This window comes from Pseudomassariella vexata (genome assembly GCF_002105095.1).
Source record: "Pseudomassariella vexata strain CBS 129021 chromosome Unknown BCR38scaffold_8, whole genome shotgun sequence".
NCBI lineage: Eukaryota > Fungi > Ascomycota > Sordariomycetes > Amphisphaeriales > Pseudomassariaceae > Pseudomassariella > Pseudomassariella vexata.
The window spans coordinates 258,254-279,198 of NW_024467963.1; the positions used below are offsets into that span (position 1 = coordinate 258,254).

The 20,945-nt window shown below is 51.4% G+C and overlaps 7 protein-coding genes across 7 annotated transcripts; 4 read left to right on the forward strand and 3 right to left on the reverse strand.

Annotated features, from left to right (window-relative positions):
• Window positions 1–1,261: 1,261 nt before the first annotated feature.
• Window positions 1,262–2,362, forward strand: BCR38DRAFT_409945 (uncharacterized protein; the record flags this gene model as incomplete). The annotated part of the gene is made up of 4 exons (XM_040858410.1): window positions 1,262–1,370; window positions 1,696–1,762; window positions 1,941–2,030; window positions 2,062–2,362. 4 exons carry the CDS (start codon window positions 1,262–1,264, stop codon window positions 2,360–2,362), a joined length of 567 nt encoding a protein of 188 aa, XP_040714617.1.
• A 2,122-nt stretch (window positions 2,363–4,484) lies between these two features.
• On the forward strand, window positions 4,485–5,295 carry BCR38DRAFT_458229 (uncharacterized protein; the record flags this gene model as incomplete). The annotated part of the gene is made up of 2 exons (XM_040862136.1): window positions 4,485–4,669; window positions 4,737–5,295. 2 exons carry the CDS (start codon window positions 4,485–4,487, stop codon window positions 5,293–5,295), a joined length of 744 nt encoding a protein of 247 aa, XP_040714618.1.
• Window positions 5,296–7,220: 1,925 nt separating this feature from the next.
• BCR38DRAFT_218406 (uncharacterized protein) lies at window positions 7,221–8,597 on the reverse strand. The gene has a single exon (XM_040854223.1). It carries the CDS (start codon window positions 8,508–8,510, stop codon window positions 7,416–7,418), a length of 1,095 nt encoding a protein of 364 aa, XP_040714619.1. The 5' UTR covers window positions 8,511–8,597; the 3' UTR covers window positions 7,221–7,415.
• Window positions 8,598–9,255: 658 nt separating this feature from the next.
• Window positions 9,256–10,408, forward strand: BCR38DRAFT_218412 (RNA polymerase). Its single transcript, XM_040854224.1, has 3 exons — window positions 9,256–9,514; window positions 9,618–9,700; window positions 9,764–10,408. Exons 1-3 carry the CDS (start codon window positions 9,416–9,418, stop codon window positions 10,287–10,289), a joined length of 708 nt encoding a protein of 235 aa, XP_040714620.1. The 5' UTR covers window positions 9,256–9,415; the 3' UTR covers window positions 10,290–10,408.
• A 1,447-nt stretch (window positions 10,409–11,855) lies between these two features.
• Window positions 11,856–13,488, reverse strand: BCR38DRAFT_345505 (uncharacterized protein; the record flags this gene model as incomplete). Its single annotated transcript, XM_040856184.1, has 2 exons — window positions 11,856–13,068; window positions 13,157–13,488. The coding sequence occupies 2 exons, from the start codon at window positions 13,486–13,488 to the stop codon at window positions 11,856–11,858; spliced, it is 1,545 nt and encodes a 514-aa protein (XP_040714621.1).
• A 1,124-nt stretch (window positions 13,489–14,612) lies between these two features.
• On the forward strand, window positions 14,613–15,033 carry BCR38DRAFT_218419 (uncharacterized protein). The gene has a single exon (XM_040854225.1). It carries the CDS (start codon window positions 14,733–14,735, stop codon window positions 14,988–14,990), a length of 258 nt encoding a protein of 85 aa, XP_040714622.1. The 5' UTR covers window positions 14,613–14,732; the 3' UTR covers window positions 14,991–15,033.
• Window positions 15,034–16,892: 1,859 nt separating this feature from the next.
• BCR38DRAFT_458233 (tubulin folding cofactor D C terminal-domain-containing protein) lies at window positions 16,893–20,773 on the reverse strand (the record flags this gene model as incomplete). The annotated part of the gene is made up of 3 exons (XM_040862137.1): window positions 16,893–17,649; window positions 17,704–20,552; window positions 20,615–20,773. The coding sequence occupies 3 exons, from the start codon at window positions 20,771–20,773 to the stop codon at window positions 16,893–16,895; spliced, it is 3,765 nt and encodes a 1,254-aa protein (XP_040714623.1).
• Window positions 20,774–20,945: the final 172 nt, after the last annotated feature.

Genomic DNA, 20,945 nt, shown 5'->3' on the forward strand with positions numbered 1-20,945 from the left:
TAAGGCTCAATTCACGACCTGGGGTTTTGTTAGCGTGCCTTGAACCCCAGTAAGAGATCGTCGTCAATACAGATCCGACCTCATGTAACTAATATGGGTGATATGACTTCAAGATTTGTGTTTATGCGGCTCAAGGCTATACTGTGACGCTTGGCATTGATACTCGCTTCAGCCTTCTAATTCTCAGCAGACGGAAAAGATGTCGTGAGTCTCCTGCACCAAATTCTCCAATGAGCCGGCGTTTAAAGCAATCATGGAGAACTGAAAAGTCGGAGCTGCTAAATTTGTCTTGGCCTTCTTTTCCTTAATTGTAGAGACACACTGCCCTCATTATTTCCCGTCATCTCAACGGAAACGAGAGCGAGATAGTTGGTTGGAGATACGATACCACAAAAGCCGAGGCGATTCAAAATATGTGCTAACATGGGCTGACATAGTTGAATAACAAACAAGAATGCTTTTGTAACTAATTCATATATGTGTCAGTTTAGCTAATCAACTGCAACTTCAGGTACCCCTTACCCATGCTCACTTACTTCCCCACGGGGTCCATCAGAAGGGCTTATCAGACTTTAGTTCAAAGCTTATCATTCCCGCTGCAAAAAGACTGTCTGCCCCTCCATCCATTTGATTTCCTATAGACTAGCGGGGTAGTCTGGTAACGTAACCAACACATTTTCGGCCTGTCGAAACTTTTCAGCTTAACAACGAAATCATGGGATTTTATATTTATTTTTATCAGTAGACTGTGGTTCTTTCTGTAGCTGTACTAGGAAGGCTAAATTGAGAAAGCTACTAAGCTTATTCGCGCTAGGAAGTCCCTACTACACGTAAAGTAGCCGAGCTTTTTGAAGTCCCTAGAATAACCCTATAAGCCTGAATTCAATGCTGTTAGAACCGTACTATCACTGACTAACACTGGTAGCGATAATTACTTACTGCAGAGGTAACAGTTAAATTAGTCTTACTTCAGTTAGCTACGTAGAACAGGTATAGCGTCAGTACGACACCCACCTAGAGTTATACACAGAGGGCCTACCCTCAATGATCATATAAATATAAATAGTACATAGATTTATTGGTATTTAATTATTAAATAGGGATTCACAAACTTAACTACTTAGAAGTATAAGGACTCTAGTTCCTTACCATTTCATAAGGGAAATATAAAACCTTTAATATACTTACTATTGTGTAGTAAATAGGTATAACTGTGTTTTAAGGGAATAATCCTGTCTAGAGAGAGACTTCATGGTTTTTTATGTCCCACAGTGACAAACTGAGTCAACTCCCTGCCGGGTTCTTCACTGTCGCCTCAACACGGAACTCGCCCTATGCTCGTGTTGCGCACGAGAAGGACCCGAATTTCGGTATGCACTTCCACACGGAGGTGACACATCATTTGGAAAGAAATTCGTCCACAATCTGGCAGGAGTCATCTGCGGTGCCAAAGCGAGCTGGACTATGTCCAACTTCGTTGATCAGGAGATTACTCGGATTCGAAACTTGTTTGGAGACAACGGCCAAGTTTGGGGGGCTGTTGTACGTAATCCCCACTCCTATTCTTCTTTTCCTTTTCCTTTTCCTACATTCTTTTCCTCCTTCCTTGGTGCTTCTATTGTGTTTCTATCCCAGGGACTCGATTTGGTTCATAAGAATTCATACGGATTCGTCGTCTACTTCCCGCCTGTTCAGGCGTTTCCCAAAGATATTACTACATCTTGACGGCTAAACTGACGAAGGAGGCGATTGGCGACAGGTTGTGAGTATCTCCGCGTGCGCTAATTACCTCCTCTCAGGCTCTCTTAGGAGCGTGTTTACTGACTTTTGGCATCGAAGCCAAGCTGTGCTCGTGGACCACGGACTCAAGAGACTGAAAGAACGCGCCCCTTCCCTCCCCCTTTTCAAGTTGGACAGTTGGTCTACTATAGCACGAAAAGACAGCGGCGTCTTATAGCCGGCTTTATCGAGGCCATCTCATACAAAGGCTCTTCAGCAACTATCCAAAGGATGAACTCCCCCCAACCAATGTATCTTTTCGGAAATAACGCTGTTATTTAGACTGTCCTCGGTCGGTCATGGTTCGAGTGACGGGTCTACATGCGTTGCCGAGAAGTGCTGCTGGCCCTCGCTCGTTGCCATGTCCGCCTGGAATTTGAAACAGCGGCCATACTTTCCGAGAATACTCCCTTCTTTCGCCAATCTAGTTGTAACCCATCATAATGCGGGCGGACTGCCTCAACGCATGCTGGAAGGCCAAGCACCAAAGCTCATTGAGCCTCTGAGGAAACTATTCCAGCATGTCCAGTATGTCGAGTCTGAAGCTGTGGTTTTCCTGATTCAGCAGCTCTCAGACGCTTAGATATGCAGAAATCTCACCGAGATCGTCTTAAGAAAGGCATTACTGACATTTGATACCAAACCGAGATGAAGCCCGCCAACTTGGACGAGTCGAGATTACCAGGCAGGCAGACCACGCGAGTCTGAAGCATCACTTCTAGCTCCTGCTCGGATGAAGAAGAACAGACCGAAACACAGATCTTCATTAGCATGATTAAAGAGGCTGGTTTGTACAACCAGATAAGCCAGGCATACGCCGCCATGTGACTACACCTACACCCTTCAAACCAGTGTATGGGGAGTATTACTGACATTTAATATTTGCAGTGATATTAGCAAAGTCGTGGGCGTTATGGCGAAAGCTTATTGCGAGTACTAACGCCGAGAGTTGAACAGTGCTGCCGTTACGACAGACTCCATCGTAGCCCATGCATACAAATTCGACATAGACTTCCTGATGGAAATTTCGCATTGCCAACACAGCCAACGGGGTGAGCTGTATCATGTACAACACGACTTCGAAGCCGCCAGCGACAGTCGAGCTGCAGTAGAGCATACTTGTTGGTAAAGGCTTGCCGCGCATGCGAGCCATGCTCCTTGAGCACAACAGTGCATATTTCAGAAGAAGCTGCTTGCACTTGTCAGCGTAACGTAATAGAAGGGTACTCGGTTTGGAGAGGATTGCAGTCAAGGTCACAGCAAATCAAGGTGCTAGATCCAGGCAGCTAGAAGACCATGACAGTAGTAGACAGCCTCTATGATTGAGAATGGAGATTTGCGAAATTGGCTGACTGGCTCAATGCAATAAGGCAACTTCAAGCAGCGAACAATGATAATTGTGCTGCTCACCTTGTCCTTGACTGAGCCAAGTAAAGTACCTTTTAGCGGCCGGCACATAATGGGTGTGCTAGATGCGATGCGTGCATTTACAGCGCAAAATGGCCCACAATTGTTCCAGACCATTAAAATCGGTCGTCAAACAAACACCATCAACCCCAATATTCTAGTGAGAGCCGCACAATATTACCCCTCACTTGCTTGTCGATCGTGCGTGTTTCCAATCGCTTGCTTTGTCTCGGAGTTCTCGAGTCCTCAGACCGAACTTCTCCAACCGTTTCTCTCCCCTACTCCTCTTTTTGGGCCAAGCTGGCAAGACCAAATCTTTTACTTTCAATAGTCCATCCAACGACCGTCTCACTGGCTCGTGGGGCGGGTCATGCGAACTCTGGATTGGGTTATCCACAGACTTGCATCCCTACTGGGAATCGCAGCGCCCATTCGAGCCACGACAGCTGTCTCGTTCTGTTAGCGAGCCCTCTCTGTAGCCAAGCATGAGCGTGGTTGTTTCGACACTGCAGCTTTGTCCTGGCACCGACCTCTCACATTCATGACTCGAAGACATCGGGCAACAACGCTGGGCAGAGGCGCTTCCGTTCATCTCCGGATTATCAATTGAATCGTGTGTGGGCACTCGTTGCAAACGGCGCACACGGTGCAGCTCGAGCTGCATGTCAAGCCCTTTCCAGCCTCTCAGACCTCCGTCACCGCCGATCCACCGTCTTCTCTCATTGCTCATTTCTCTCTCTCTCTCTCTTTTCTCTCTGTCTACTCGATCTCTGGTTCACCCTCCGACCCCACATTCCGTACAGACCAGGCAAAACTGAGCACCACCAAGTCGCTCGACTCCCAAGATAACAAGCCGTGTCGGACCCTAGAGCGTCCACGTCTGCCCTCATTTGCTGTGCTGCTCACGTTCGACAGGCGGTCTGCTGGCTCTCGTGCTGCAGGCAAGCTATGAGCTGGGCCTAGCCTATTTGTCGGTTTACTTTTCCACCGAATTCCTCTCGTGCTCCCACGCTGCTCTGCTGCATCTCTCCATTGTTGCTGCTGCGTGTTGCTGCTTGCGTTGTTCGCTCGGTACCACTCGATCGCAATACTCCTCTTCATAAACCAAGTAAGTCTGCCCTTACTCCTTTTTCTTGGCCCCTTCGGCCTTTGTTTTACTTGCAATATGAGACCCTCGAGGGTCAATAGCAGAAAGCCACTTGTACAATAGCTACATTGCACCTGTATCCTTTATTCTCTCATGTACATCTTCTTTCCTCTTAGGCGCCATCCTTCGAAGCCGGCCTTCCACCGCTAAGATGTATACCAGGGAATACTCGAGGGACTATTCCAAGCCCCGCAAATCGGTTATTAGGATGGATCCAGACTGTGCCATCTGCCATGCTCCGGCAACCCTTGCCTGTGACTGCGAGGCCAAGGGTCTCGAGGTTGCGATCCGACAAGCCGAGTCCCGCATGATGCAGTCGATATACACTGATATACGGTTGGCCTTCCCCATCCCATTACCGGTCCTGATGTTTTATACATGCCAGTCTCTAACCCGGCTATAGGTCATGGGTACGGGGACATGCTCAAGACTATATCCTCGAATACTTCCGTCTGCTGACCGAGCGCCGGAAAACCGCGCACTCGTCCCACCTGGAACGTCTAACAGCACACGCATATCACTACTACCATGCGCCGCCACACCCCAACGAGATAGCCCAAGCCCAAGCAGCTCTCAAGCGCGGCATCGATGAAGACTGGCAAGCGAGTGTGCAACGGTATCCTGAGGTGCTAGAGTACTTCTACAGTCTCGTAGAGCTCACACTCCCCGGCGATGACGAGTCCGCCGTGAAAGACCCGCCCCTGAGTGCTCTGAACGGATCGCGCAAAGCCGGCCGACGCAGCACGACTGGTACCCTCGCGGGCGAGAGTTTTCACGATAGTAGGAATACGCCACTACCCCGAAGGACACCGCCACCGATGATAGACAGGAGAACACCTGGACCGCCGCCTATGGCTGGGCTGGCTGGGCTGGGTCCGCCGCCGCCGCTACCGCCGCCCAGCTCGGGTAGGCGAATGTACCGGCCTCCCGCGCCGAGCTTTTACAGCAATCAGAACTACTGACAACTCGAACCGCTGTGGGAAGTCCAATTGAATGTGTCTGTTGAGTATTGAGAGCAGCACCGCTGGATTCCACGACTTTACCACGGCACCTCGCAAAGGAGCTAAAGACATCCACTATTCATTGCGACGACTGTAAAATTGGATCACAGAACGACGCTATGACAAATTGCATGACTGCTTAATGCTTTGAACGAACCAACGACCTACTTCCTTTTCTTGACGAGACCACGAAACCACAAATGCATGGAAAATCGGGCTCGGGATCAACACCATTGTGTTTTGCATATTGGCGCGAGTCGGCAATGTTCTTTTGATTTACTTGTTTCTTTGAACAATATATAGCGGGACGCGTTTAGACGACTTTGCTTCTACGAGCTTGTTTGTCTCCAACCCAGACCGAGTTTAGGCCGGCATTTTTGGCAGGATTACTTACCATCCAATGGGTCGTTCTGGAGTTTGGGAGCGTCGAGAGCATCACTGGTCGTGATAAAATTACAGGGCCTATGGACCTAACGCTGGAGGAGGACAGTTGGTTCATAGTTCTGAAACGAGAATAGCTGACTGCAACGCTAGAGAGACCCAGCAACAGAGAGCCCAGGTGAGAAACCACATTTCACAGGTCTAAGAAACAATAGGTAGCTCCTCCCAAGTCTCTCTCTGAACTCCTTGTGCATAGCTTGATTGAGGATCTTCCACATGAGCAGTCGCGAGGCTCAAAGGTGTGCATGCCGAGGTGCGTCAAGCTGGAACTCCAGCTGGGTACAGTGTCCTTCAAGAAGCTGCGGACAGTTCCCGTTTCCCCACCAAAACTTGCCAAATCTGCTTTTATTTGAGAATCGAGTGTAAAATTGATCAAAATACTAGAATAGTAAGAATTGTATGCTATAATTGAGTATTAGTTAAGTCATGATCCTGGATTATACTATTATATATCTTATCTTATAATTCTAGAACCATAAGCTTGGAAGTTCCAAGGAAGATGTAGATAAGAAGGATAAATTAAACCAACTTCTTAATAAGATAAAAATAGTAGTTTGTAGGAGCAATATGTAGCTGAGTTACAAGAAAGCATCTAATGCTAACTGCATCAATACGCCGTAAACCTTACTACGATTTTACTTAACTTAGTGTGCCCTTACCAGTAGTTGTGGTTTAGTCGCGCAAGTACAGGCCGTACGCAGACTGATTGAGGGTCACTGTGTCATGGCACGATGTAAGCCGAACACGTCCGCCGGTTCTGCAGTTGGAGATACGTGACCGATCGACATGCATGTCATACGATTCCAACTCGACGCAACGTTCACTGCACAGTTCTTAACTAGTGGGAAGAACTACCCACGATAGTTTCGACGGCCACATCACAACTGCATCGCGCACATGCAACCAGTCAGTTGAACCATGTCACCCTACCTGGGAAGGTGGACAGAGCTTCAAGTGCCGAAAAAATATGCATACTGCCGAAATCTATGTATTCCATGCTATTTGTATCATGACAAGAAAGCGGTGTTGTGGCTGGCTAATGGGGTACGTCGTAACACAGGTGCAACAGCTTCAAATGCCGAACAAATACGCATGTTGCCGAAATTTTATGTATTCCATGCTAGTATAATTATGACAAGAAAGCGGTGCCTTGGCTGGCTAACGGGGTACCTAAAACGCAAGTGCAACGGCGCCCGCAATCATGCTTGCTCGACGCGGACCCGCAGGTGGAAAGGAGACGATGACTTTTGATGACAAGAAGAGAGGCATGAAAAGCCCCACGTCTCGAAAATTTCCCCCGTCCGAGTAATATGCATATTTTTATTTTTCAGTACGAGTTAGATTAAATTGAGGAATGGCGTTGATGGGAGATGCCCGAGTCTGTTCCTGGGAGAGGGGGGTAGTCTCCCTCAAAAGAGTTGGCAGTGCGGCCGTGTTCAGAGCTCGAGTCCTCGTCACTCATAGTATGAGAGCTTTCATCAGAGGTAAGGTCAGAATGCTACTCGTTCTTTTCCTCCAACGAAGCCTCCTTGAGATCTGACGTGACGGCCTCGACCTTCTTGTCACCGTTGACACCGTTCGGGGTTGCGGCGCCAGAGTTTTCGGCCGCCTCTTCGGCTTCCAGCTTCTCGATCTCCTTCTTAGCCTTGTCGACGTTCTGAATAGGGGTTAGCAAAATTAACTTGGTAGGGTATTGTGACTAAGTCGTAACTAACCTTCTGAGTCTCGGCTTTCTGGTTCGACTTCCAGAAGTCAATCCTCTCCTTAACTGTCTCGATAAAGGCGGGGACGCCGGCGGCGCTCATTGGCGGGTCGAATTTCAGGAAGGCGCAATCATCGATGACAGAGGGAGGGCAGTTGAAGGCTCCGGATTTCTCAGGCTTCTCAGCCGGCGTGGCGGCCTTCTTGCTCTTCTTTCCCTTCTTAACAGCTGGCATGTAGTCCACGTCATCCTTCTTGGACACTACTTTCATGCCCTTCAGACCTGAGTCATCAACCTTTCGCGAAGCTTCGGCAGTCAAACCTTTGCTGGCAAGCAGGGGGGCCTTCTTTTCGGAGGAGACAGAGGAGGGATCAAAGAAGTGCAGCAGGCTGTTAGCTCGGCGGATCTCCTCGATGTACGCAGGGTCGCTGGCCTCCTGGAGCATCTTCTGTGCACGCTCCAGCTTGCGCTCCTTGTCGATTCGCTCGCGTTCCGCCTTTTGACGTTCCTTGATGCGGTTGCGGGCCTCACGGTCGTACTCGTTGTACGCCCTCTTGGCGCCAAAGAAATCGTCCTTGATCTTGCGGATAGCCATGTACTTTTCCTGCTGCTCGGCCTGCAGCTTGCTACGCTCGTCACGCAGAGCATTGAGGTTCTTGAATGCCTCATCCTGTTCGGCTTTGATCTCGTCGATCTCGGCCTGGATCTTGCTGTACTGCTCGCTGAGAGCGCGGGCCTCGGGGTCTTCCATGCTGTCCTTGAGCTCCTTGATCTTCTGCTTGAGCTCGTCGATACCCTTCTGGGAGGAGTCAAACTGAGCAAAGTTCTTACGCTGCTTGCGCAAGTTGGAAATCTCAGCCAGCGCCTTCTTCTCGTCGACTAGCTTCATCATGCCGCTGTTGACTTGCTTGTCAAGGCGCTCGATCTCGCGGTCGAGGTCTTCAACGCTCTTGAAAGCGACCTTGCCACGGGCGGTCTTCTGCTCGGCAATGCGGGAGCGCATCTGCTCGTCGAGGCGCTTCAGTTGGTCCATCTTGGTGTTGCGAGCCGTCTTGCCAGCGCCCTGCTTGTTGCGAATCTCATTGGCCTGAGCAATCAGCTCCTGGCGGCGCTTCTGGGTCGGGTTCTGAGTGTCCTTGTTCTTGTTGGGCGTAGCGAGGTCGACCTTGGCCTTGATGGCGTTCTAGATGCCGTCAATATGAGCTTACTACCATTTGTTCTGGTGGTTGGCGCAGCTTACGTATTTGTCCATGACGGCCTTGTGCTCCTTCTCGGCCAGAGCCAGGTTCTCCTTGTAAAGGTTTTCATCGGGCTTCTCAGGTCTCTTCTTCTCTGCCTTGTCTGCAACTGCAGGCGCAGCGGCAGCAGAAGTGGAAGCGACTTCAGCCATCGTGTTAATATATAGGGTGGGAGGTACCGGAGGAAAATTCGACGCAGAAAGAATAGACAAGCTCAACTGTTGTCAGGAACGGGAGGAAGAGAGACGAGTATCAATTGAATGACCCCATAGAACTCCCTTGAGAGGGTATTTATAAGTCGACTTCTGGGAAAGGTCTCAGGAGTTTTAATCGGCCAAACCGAGGTGGTGGAAGGCCAGATTCAAGGGTCTATGCACGCAAGATCCCTTATGCCAGAAAATTGCTAGGTCGGTGTCGCTTGTCTAGCGCATCAACTGTTTTTCAACATCCATGCAAATGGTTACTAAAAGTTAATTTGCTGCTTGTGCACAGTAAAAAATCGGCCAACGGGACATTCTTTGTCCGTGGCGCGCCACATCTCAACTTTGCGACTTGCTCTGTGAGCCTCACCCCAGACGCTCTGGAATTTTTCCTGCAAGGCTGAACCTCTGCTAGCCAACTGTTGACTTTCAAAACTTGCGCATCCAACCCCCGAAGACCTCCCCAAGTCGCGTTTTTTTCCCCTGGCAATTCACTCAATATGGCAGACCAAGACGAAGCGCAGTATGAGGCCAACGAGCGCAATATTGTTCGTACCTGGCGAGCGTGGAGAACAGTCCATGAGATGGTCCACGATCGTGTATGCTATGTCCCTTTGAGGTGTTCGTTCTGCCCCGATGGAACGACATCACTCTCACCTCTGGTACTTTCAGTGTATGCGCATTGCTCTAACAGGAGTCCAGGGCTACGAGCTTGGCGAAGAAGAAGTCAAGATTCCGCTAGAAGAGTTCCGTCACAAATACACCAACGCAGATGGTAGCTTGAGGTGAGTTTGGATTCTTTCTCCCACCTTGGATACTAAGGTTAACCTGCTCTTCTGTCCTCCCAGCCGCACGCTGCTCAAGTTCTCGGCGAAACCCAGCGATGAAATGCAACGCAAATTTATGCCTCCCGCGACACCACAGAACACCGAACCCGTTTCCGACTGCGGCACCGTCTGGGTCGAGTTCCTTGACGATTCGGCGCTCGGCGCGGAGCAGATGCGCAAGTTTGGTCGCTTCTGCGCCGATAATCATTACAAAAGCGGCATCCTGTTGTCCAACGTCGCCGTCTCCTCGTCGGCCAAGAAGGAGATCTCTAAGTTCTCCCAATGGACCACAATCGAGTGGTTCCTCGAGGATGACCTGCTCATCAACATCACCCACCACGAGCTTGTGCCTCGCCATGTTATCCTCAGCAGGGATGAGAAGGTGGCGCTGCTGAAGCGATATCGATTGAAGGAGACGCAGCTGCCACGTATCCTGGTACGGGACCCTGTTGCGAAATACTTTGGCATGAAGCGGGGGCAAGTGGTCAAGATCATCCGTAGGAGTGAGACAGCTGGGCGGTACGCCAGTTACCGGTTGTGTGTATGAGCGGCATAACTTGATTGTGACAACAAAAGAAAAGGTCTGACGCGGCGTCTATGAGCATTGCTGTTTGGTTGGCTGGCTGGCGTTTTCGGTTCGACGGACTTTCCGCTGCTTGATATAGGGCCTTCCTAAGTAGGATACCTAATAATTGCATTTCGCACACGCACATACGCCAATAACAGACTTTGTCAGTTATGAGGAAGCACATGAGCAGATTGCGTAGACATCCGAGGATTCAGAAATGTCATCGGTGCGGTCGGAAGAGATATCAAGGCATGCTCGGGAGATGCTTGGCCAACTCATGCAAAGGGCAGAGCAGGGGTTTGTTCCGCACCGCAATGGATACTTGTCGTCTGTTCCTGGAACACTTCCCATGTCAAGATCTGAGCAGGGAATGATGCTTGGACATGCACGAGCATGGCAAGCCGCAGAACCGGGTAACTCAGCAAGATGCGAAGATCACACCGTTTCATTTCCCGGAAACCTCAAATCTAGAAAATGTTATGTCTGTTTCCGACCCCGAGGCTATCTACCTTTAGCGGGTGTGAGCTTAGCATCGAACTACCGAGTATATTGTCGTGAATCATGATCCAACTTAGCCTACAGTGCAACTACACCAAGTACCTTTTCACCCCTGACTATCTCAATCCATAGCTGCTAGGGACAGGGAATATGCATCTGCCGTGAGAAACCCGCCTACCGACATGTCTGTTTGTAACTAGTAGTTCGTTGACAAGCTGGTAGTGGGGCGTCTACATAATAGAGTTTAGTTAGCGACTAGCTAGGTGTCATCTGCAATTTGAGTTCTGCCACCGTTTGTGATTGCATACGCCAGTGAGCCGAACATTCAGACACTGGGGTCAGCCTTGAAATGCTTTCTTTGGTGTAGAGCCTGGATTATCCGTTCAGATCGCGTACATAAAACGGGATGATGTTACTACCTGGTGGCCCCATGTTCTCCCGAGCTTATTATTGTTGTCACATAGGCCAACAGCATTGCGGATTTCGTTTTCACACGTAGTCAGGAGGGCCGTTCAGAAACGACACGTATCAAATAGCTTTACGTGTATGATTATATTTCAAAAATATAGAGTATCTGAACTAGTCAGTATAGATTGGGCGTCCAAATCGCACGCATGGGGTATATGACAGAACAACCGCTCCGAGCCAAATAAGAGAATATCAACAAAATCCACATGAGGCCACGGAGGGAACGCCCCAAGTCTGGTCCAAAAGTCGGCATGTGTTATGCGATCCACCCAGGGACCAATCCATCCGTTTTTTCGGGGTTCTTCATACCGTTTCAAAATCAATCAATTCGTAAAGCCTCGCGGTATTCCGTAATGCCATCCAAAGAACGCCGTGTCGTCTAGCTTCTTGATCCCATTTGCCGTCTGGAACCGCCCATTAGACGCCGTGGCTGCCGCAGTAGGAGGTGCCCAGCCACCCGGTTGTTGTATCGTATCCGTCATAACTGTAATATCGTACATATCATGATAAGTTCTGGTGTATTAAGAAAATCGACGTCATGATTTAACTTTGGTGTTGTGTGAGATGTTGAGTTGTCGGTCATGCTGTAAGGGGCGCAAGTAATCCACCCGCATCCATGGGCATCGGCGCGTTACGGTAATTATCCTGCCGTTTGGGGGACTCTTCCGGATGCTGTTGCATCATTTGTAGTTCGGTCCCAGTTGCGCTCGTCTTGGAGTTTGATCTGGACTTTGCGCCAAAAGGGCTTAGGAAACCACCTAAATCCTGTAGCAATGCTTGAGATCCGCGTCTGAAGCCGGTAGTCCCCGCAGGAAAAGAAGGAGAGGGCACTCCGTGTAAGGTGGTCGGTGACAAAGGGTCGAGACTAGAGTTATAGCTGTCCCGCAAGCTTTGGTTTTGCTCGTCCGGCAGCAAGCCTCCCACGTCGAAGAATGACACTTTCCGAGGAGTGGTCCCAGAATTGCTACGGGAGCTACTCGTCAGGTTGTGGGGTAACAAAGAGTCGTCGCTCCGTTCTGCGTTGCTTCCTTTACGCGTGGGAAACTGCCAACTGCTCATGTCCTCGGGAAATTTGCCTATAGGACCCGCCGGGGTGTACTGGCGCTGGGGAATAGGTCCTCCAAGTTCGGGTGAGTCGCGCAACTCGCGGTCGACTCCAAGCCCCAAGCCCCTGACCAGTTCCTCATCGCTGCCCCAATGCCTCTGAAGCGTAGGTCTTCGTGATCTTGAGAATCCGTTGACTGAATCCGCCGCAATGGAGCCATGTCTATACCTAGCCTTCTTCACCCCGCGATCTCGGACAAAGGAGCCAAGAACCAAGGCGTTCGCCGCGGCCGTGGCAAAAAGAAGCTCAATTGAGGCAAGCAGGGAGCGTATCTGCTGGCTGCCATTTTGCCAAATGGTATGAGGAACCCGGTACAGTGTCGTTCCAACCACTGCCAAGCTCAGCGAAAACAGGAGGACAAGCTGCACCTTCCTCTTGACCGTCATGTGGCTCCGCCATATGATGGATACCGGGAAGAAGACCAGTAGCAAGTCGGTGATGACGTTACACGTCGCCATGGTCAGGAGTTGAGCATATCCTTGACGACATTGGCCACCGGGATCGGGTAAGACTTGGTAGTAGTGTTGAAAGGGTCGGCATTCGGTGAGATCTGATATCAAGACAGCAATGAAGGTCGCGATCAACGTACATCGGATCCAGAGGAGAGTGATTTCGTGAGATCGCTTCCAGGTTGTTTTGGTCAGTCGCTTGAAGAATTCCAGGATGGCGCTTTTGAGAATCCAAAGCCTTGGGACCATTGATGTTAGCAGCAAAGTCTAGCTGGGATAAGGTTTGCAGAAGATACAACAACAAGAGACCAGACGATCAGACGTACGTTGTCGCATAGAAGATGCGGCTAGCCAGGACCAAGCCACTGGCGATAGATTTCATGCGAAGTTCCTCCTCGGTCAGGTCGTTCGGTATCTGTGCATTATTGGTGCCGTAGACCAGAATTACGTGGACACATCCCATGCGCAGGTAGAGCGGAATGATGGCGAGCGCGGCCGTCCGATCCTCTGCGAAGAGCTTCTCTGACCGGACGAAGCGGCCCGCAACACGCAACAGGATGATGGTGGTGCAGAACAGCGTTATCCACCAACACACCAAGAGAGTCGGTTTGTCCCGTTCAAAGGCATGCAACGGCGGCGGCGGAGAATAAAGCGCCATGCTTCCAGGCTCGTGTTTGACCACGCCCGTCAACCTCCGTAGAGGGGACGAGCGGGGAGGGAGAGGGCACCACCAGCTAAGTCCAGACAGGCAGGTATGTATGTCACAGGTTCGTAGAAGGTAATGGATCCATCAGCCGGCCGAGCATGTGGTTTGACGACGAAGACAGTTGTAGGTAAACCCGTCGTCCCACGAGACTTGGTGCTCGGATGATGTGGTTCCTGGCGTCGAAGGGTCTTATGACGTCCGTAAGGTGGGCTGTGGTGTCCCAGCGACGGGTCTCTCGAGTGTGCTTGTTGCATCAATAATGCGATTGTGTTATTGACGATGATGATGAAGAGATGAACTGTGCGACTTGGGGGGGGGTTGAACTACGCATGATAAAAACTTGCCAAGATCGTCGTCTAGAGATGGCAGCGGAGTGACATCAAGGCCAAGGTCGCGGTGATTCGGAGGACGAACAGGGAGAGTGGGCGCCGGTGGGAAGAGCAGATGGGATGGAAGAGGAATATGGTAATGCTGGTGTAATGTACAGGAAAGTGGGTAGGAGTTAGGAACTTCACTCTGTGCACACATGCAGCTGGGCTCCGAGAAATCAAGAGCTGGCACAACGCACCAATCTCACAGCACAGGCAGACCCCAGCAGATCCCAGCAGACCCCAGACGGCCCAGACGGGCTCATCGAGTTAGCGTGGGCGACGGCTGATCCCCAATTCCCACCCACTGATACGATAGACATAACGACAGGGGACCGGGAGGTTCCAATGATGCGTTTTGCCTTTTCCCCTATCAGCTGGGCTTGCGCAAACTGCTGGGGCTGCTGGTCGCCGTCAAGTGGAGCGACAACCGTTTTGCCAAGCCGTAAAGACGCCCAGACCGGAGAAGTGGCATTTCGATTTTACCAGAGGACAGGCAGAGGCCAGCATGTCACGGCGAGGGACATTGGCCGAATTGACTTGCCCCCGTCGCTTGGCTGTCTGGAATTGGATGGCGCTGGTACATAGCAACCAAGCAAATGACTTACGGGTCTCGCATCGGGTTTTCAAGCTGTGTCGCCAAAACGCCCCGGCCCGGTCGACAAGAGACTGGCGATAAGTATACATAGTACACGAATTCTCGAGACGACTCGGATCCCTCTCGTCAGACAATCAGGCTTCCGGAGGCCGAACGACAAACCACCGTCGAAAGTTGACGGGAAGGAGCAGATAAGACCTCAGGTTGATTGGATCAGCTGCACTGGAACAATGCGCTTGATGTCCATTGGCTTGATGCAATCCTTCTCGCATTTGATGTCAGCAATTGCGGCCGTTTTCATGGTCGAGTCGGCCGGGTTTCAAGGTTCTAATTCTCGGGCTGTACAAAGTACAAAGTACTCTGTGCTGCGCTGCGCTATGTCGTGTCACGCGGGCATCCCTAGGCTGGCTGATAATGATTTGAATTTACCACAAAGTGGGTGGAGGGAGGGGAACCGAAGTGTCGGGCACACTCCAATTGCCAGCTAGACAGGCTCTTGGTCCTTTTCCGCAGCCGGTATAGTGAAATTAGGGCCGACTTCCAGGTGACGTCGTTATGAAGTCTGTTACCATACTAATGACGGCAGCAGTTGCGTTCCTTCCAAGACCGGAGCCTGTGGTCAAAATAGCCGAGACTCGGCAAATAAGGGGACTTCACGAAGTACGAACTGTGTAAATACAAGGGGAAGCGAGACAATTTTGAGTAAACCAACCGAACGCGGGATGGTGACAAGCCACTTCCTGACTACGGCAGTCTAGGCCCTCTGCGTGCTCCGGGGCGTCTGATGGAACGGAATGCACCACCCACCGATGAGCTCCTGCACGGTTGGCGCCGAAGTCGTGGGTCTGTCACGCGGCTATGACAACATCTCTCTTCTTCAGACGCCAAAATGTGTCGTCCTCATTCTCAGAAAGTCAAGACCCATGAATGGAATGTCGAGGTCGAAGACGCGACGCAGGGTTGCGTGTGTCCGACTTGCGACAGCGCCCGCCATCCCGCGGCTCGATGCAATCGCGATACGGCCTGCAGCGTGGTATCGCGAGTTCCAAGATGGAGGTTGGCAAGTTGGGGGTCACTTGTGCTAATCTGTTGACAGCTTCCTGACAGAGACAGCTTGGGTTGGGGCTGGAGCGTAAGCGTCGCGGCGTGATAGGTCCGGTGGATTGGGACGTCCCAAAGTCAGACAGGATGATGCCCCTCCTTCCCATCTCCACCTTCGGCGAGTGGGTGATTCAAGGTGGTGAGATTGCCATTTTGCAGGCTGACTTCTCGTTCCCTATGATAAGGCGAACACGTAGGGTATCATTCATGCTTTACGCCATTCCCTTGCGGACATGACGACCGGAATGAGCTCCGCAATTTGTGCCGGCTCTCCGAGCACTCCGGGGCACGAGCAGATCATTTCTCTCGAAGTGATCGTATTCTTATCGCAAATCAGACATCTCGCAGGCGCCCAGATTTTCAATTACACAAATGCGCCCGCTAACCTATCTCGGGCCTTTCTTGCCGTAATCCGTACACCCGACGCATCAATGATAATGGCGCGGAGTGTTTCGTACTTTTACCCCATCCATCCTGCCCGCCACTGGCAATTGCATGTGATACGTGTGGCTCAAGCTGCATCTTCTACTATGACACCAAGACAAATGCACCACCCTTCGTCCATGGACAGACATGGATCGTTCCGCTGCAATGCCATTCAGGCAACATGAGGCCAAGATTGACTTTCGGAGCGGGGCTCATGATGCTGCTCTGCGGAAGGCATGCTGCAAAGGGTTCGTTGCGGTCTACATGACAGCTGACTTGGTGCAACTGCTACCTTGCGTTTCGTTCGTTGTTCTTGTATAGTAGCAGCAAGGGGCAATGTGACCTTATCTCTCACTAAAGAACCACCTTTGAGCCTTATGATTGGACGCATTCTTCCGATTTTGGCCCTTCCAACCCCGGGCTCAACTCATCAACAGGTGCTGCTTCCAAAAGTGGCAGTCTTGGCCTCTGTGTGTGTTCTCGAGTGCCATAAACTGACAGCGAGGCTTCGGCGGCGATGGACTGCAGCAGTATCAAATGCTGCGTGTGCGCTTTCCTGGCGACAGTGCATGAGACTGTGATTGGCGGATCCTCAGCCAGGATTCAGAAGCTTGACTGCTCGCATGCCCGGGAGAAGATCGACATCCTCCATTTCCCCTCGTATCATACCCTATGGTGACATTCCCATATCTTTCGTTTACCTCACGATTTCCTTTCCTTACCGCCTTCGACATAGCTACTCGGGCTGTGGAGTCGTGACGGTTACCAAGTTGCCGAGATCTACTCTACATTTAACTCCACTTGAGATGCGATACCGTCCGTCAACTCTAACCGCCGTAATGCCAGTTGTAATGAGGCCTCTTTTAGACAAGCCCCAGTTCCCCCACCATGTTCTTGATCTGAGCTTTGTCAGCCTTGCCCCAGTCGACACTCATCAGCTTCGCGACTCTATTTCCTGAAACGTCCGTCTTTTCCGACAACAACGTGGAACCCCACAGCTCGTCTACGACCAGCGTGCGGACCCGAGGCCAAGGGTGCATCAGCAAGGCCCCTAGCCTCTTTCTCGCTTCGGCGATGCCCTCCTGCCTCATCAGGCCAAGTTCGGACGTCATTTCAGCATTGGCAGTGTCCTCCTCTTCGGTCATCGACCCGACGCCCCCGTAGACTTTGATGCAGGCCTCGATTTTGCGCACATTGCCTGACTTGTAGCCAGCCTTCTGTGTCAGAAGACACAGCTGGCGCAGATTGAGGCCCTTGAACCTCTGCATAATACCGATTTGAAACAGATACGCTAGCAGTTCCAAAGTAGGGACGATGACCCGGTCCTGACCCTGGTGCAGCTTGAGGTTATTAATTAGAGCCATGCAGATCTGCGAGATGTGGTCGGTGGATTGCTCGCAGAATTCGGCCACGGCTGCACGGCTAGCTATCACTAGATCTTCGTTTCCCGTGTCTGCTGCAGTTGAAAGGCCGGCTAGTAAGCTTGACGTGCAGTCCGTCTCGCTGAGTTTCCAGCTCTCTGCTATTGATTCGAGAAACCGGTCTGGTCTACATAGACCGAATAGGCATGCAAAGTAGCCCTTGGAGGAGAAGGATGAGGTAGTGAATATTTCGGCATGGCTAGAAACATTAGCAAGGTAACTTGGATTTCAGATGCGTAGATTCGAGCCGAACCTGGGGAGTAAGAGCAAAGCCAGCGCTGGCTGGGCTTCCGCACGAACGCGATCGAGCTTTTCCGCCGCCAGGCGAAGTATCCGAGGTAACAAAACCGGCGTGATCTCATGGATCGTGTGGTGGGGTTCACCTCCTTTCTTTAGGACCTCCCACAATGTTCTCGTCGCCCTAATTGCCTCGAGTCGAGCATGTGAGCCAACATCTCCTCGAGCATTCGTGGTGTAGTCGTTCAACCCATCCAATATCATCGGCAGGAAATCCGACACTCTTTCCCGGAGGATGGCTTGGTCAGCAAGACACTGTAGAATCGCTACTCGCGTCTCAACATCATCGTCCGATGCCCAGCGATCTGCGAGGGCCTTTGTGATGTCCTTCGGACCTATCGAGTTATCAAGAGATGTAGAGACGATATGGTATGCTTCGGTCAGAGCATGGAAATACCCATTCCCGTGCCTGTTTCGAGATTTCGTGGCGAACCGGATTTTGTCCGCCCAGCTTCGAATGATGCGGGCACGTTCTGTTGACCTGCTATACAGCAATGACACCAGCGCAGCATGTGCTGCAACCTCCATGACCTCCGACTCGTTTATTTCCAGCCAGCTGTTCACTGTGTGCTCCATCGCATCCACCATCGCATCCAGTTTCGATGGCCGATCATGTTCTGAACCATCTATGATACGTAACGAGTTGAGCAGCGCCTCTGTCTGCCTTTCCACAATGACGATGTTTCCCGCTTGGAATCCCTCTGCAGCAGTGGGCATCCGTGATGCAATATACAGCAAAAGAACTGGATGAAACGAGATTACCAGTACACTGGCAGCTTCTGCAATCAGTTCAGGTTTCCGATAAGAAGTTGTCCTACAGTCATTCAGGATCTCCACCAGGCCGTCTACAAGCTTCGGGATCGGCAAGCTATCCACGAATTGGCTGGCCGGTTCACCTTTCGTGCCTCTGAGGAGTATCGGAAGAAAGTTGACGATGGCAGCCAGACTGAGGAGGAGGCCGTGCCGTTCCTCGACCTGTCGTACTTGAAGAGACCGAATGCGCTCAAGAAGTAGGTCCACTAATTCAGTGAAGCGGAGTGACGATTCCGACAATGGCAACTGCGCGTTCTCTGCTGTCAAAGTACCGAACGCAGCAGCGGCAACCCTGCGTGCTGCTGCATCTGTGTCTGCCATACCTCTCCAACCGAGCAGTGCCTCTAGCAACGCATGACCGTACTGAGGTGAGAGTTGGGTAGCCTGCAGAGCTACCTCGTGGATTGCTCTTGACCGAAGAGCCACGCTGTGGTAGTCGACAACCTGTACGAGCGCAATGCCTTGCTCAATCGTGTCCGGATGCCTCCCTACCAGCTCCTGAAGCGCAGCTGAAGATCCTCGGCGAATGTTGCCTGCTGGATCGAGGGATCCTGCAACGACCAATTCCGCGGCAATGACTTGCAAAATGGAGGTAGGAGACGCATGGGCGTAGGCAATGGGAACGGCCTTCGTCGGCACTCGAACCAGCTCAGCGGTGGTATATCGCCTTGCTACTGCCCATATGCCAAAGCAAGCAGCATCCCTCACATTCGTACCGATAGATCCACCTGATGTTCCTCGCTTCTCGAAAGCCAACCCCATGAGCAAGGCGTGGATTATGTCGGTGAGGTTCTCGGGTGGAGGTGATCGCCGATACAGAAGGTGGGCTAGTGTCAACATCAGGCCATGCCATTCCAGAGGGTCAACGGCGGTCAGATCACGTCTTGATGGGCCCTTTGCACCTGATTGAGACTTTATCACTAGCACGTTTCGATTCAGCGATTCCAGGACAGCCTCGACCACTTGAGAGGCCATTTCGGGATCCAGCTTCAGCGTGATGACGCTGAGGGCTTTGCTAGCAGCGAATCTGACCGGGGTGTCGTTGTCGGCTAGGCTCTCTAGAAGACAGCCTATAGTGTTCTCGACCATCTCGGTATCCTCCACGGTTTGCCGCGGTTTTCGAAGTACCAGAGTGATCACAGACCGTGTGACCTTGATCATAGTCTTCCGCGCCAATGCTGAGCCGTAAATGACCTTGAACACAGGATTGTCCTGCGAAGCGATGGCTTGAGTAGCGTAATAGATGGAGGACAAGTACGGGTCCATGATTGACGTGTCGGCCGCTGCTCTCAGAACCCCAGCCAGGAAGGCTATGCTGCCGATATAGTAATAAGGAGACTCGACGGGGCCTCCTTTGTTTGGGCTGAGAGTAGAGATGGCCCATTGGACAAGTGCTTGCAAGATGCCAATCTCCTGCATGTCCTTTCGCATAGCTAAACGTACCAGTAGCGCTTTTGCGCCATCTCTCTCCTTCCCTGGCGATGCAAGGTACCTGATTCCCAGTGGTATAACTCTCAGAGCGATCCCAGGGATTTGAGATGGCCATGTAAGACCTGGGATCATCGTGCGATTTGCGTCGTCAACGTCGCCCGACGAAATAGTGGACAAGTCAAAGGGGGCGAAGAACAGCTGCGAGAGCCATAGCAAGACAACATATCTCTCATGCCAGCTCCACGAAATGGCAGAGACAGTCTCTTTCGTCGCATCACTTGGCCGTTCCGAACGTTCAATGGCATGCAATAGAAGTTCGAGATACTTGGTTTCGACATTGAGGAACCTGACAATGACCTTCTCTCCACGGATTTTGCAAAAAGCGTAGATGATCCTGCAGATTGCATGTGAAATTGGTTCTAGGAGCTGAGAACGGGTGGATAGTAAGCTAGATCTCCGGCGGTCCTGGAGATGCTCGATATACGCCTCAGCCAAGGCAGGAAGGAACTTTGGGAGATGCGGGTCAAGCAGTTGAGGCAGTTCCTGAAAGGATTCCAGGTCCTTGAAAATATTGTATGAGCGGTGCGGTGCCGGTGCAGGCGTGCGAACAGGGGGTTTCATACCTGGTCAATGAGTCTTGAAGTATCTCGTACTCGAACCCGGCTTCGCAGCTGTCCGTCATGTCTCCTCAGAAAAGGACCCAAACAGCGGCTGAAGTCAGCAATGAGGTCTGCAGAGGCTTGTTGAACCAGCACGTCCCGATCCTGACCTGAGGCGTCCATGTTGGCGTTGTTGGCTGCACGACAGGACAAAGTTGCGCTGAGAAGCAGATATTTGGTGTTCCTTTGCTGGCTTGATCTGAGGACCAGAGGCTTGGTAGGCCCGCCAAAAATCAGGCAGCCGTTTTCATGAGACGCTATACCCGTGCCACACCCTACTTATTTCGGATTTGCT

Excerpts from the sequence above, each read along its gene's own strand:
- BCR38DRAFT_218406 (XM_040854223.1), bottom strand. The coding sequence starts at position 8,510 with ATGGACCAACTGAAGCGCCTCGACGAGCAGATGCGCTCCCGCATTGCC.
- BCR38DRAFT_218412 (XM_040854224.1), top strand. The coding sequence starts at position 9,416 with ATGGCAGACCAAGACGAAGCGCAGTATGAGGCCAACGAGCGCAATATT. Across the intron at positions 9,515-9,617 it reads ATGAGATGGTCCACGATCGT|GGCTACGAGCTTGGCGAAGA; the intron begins GTATGCTATGTC and ends ACAGGAGTCCAG. Across the intron at positions 9,701-9,763 it reads AACGCAGATGGTAGCTTGAG|CCGCACGCTGCTCAAGTTCT; the intron begins GTGAGTTTGGAT and ends CTGTCCTCCCAG.
- BCR38DRAFT_218419 (XM_040854225.1), top strand. The coding sequence starts at position 14,733 with ATGCGCTTGATGTCCATTGGCTTGATGCAATCCTTCTCGCATTTGATG.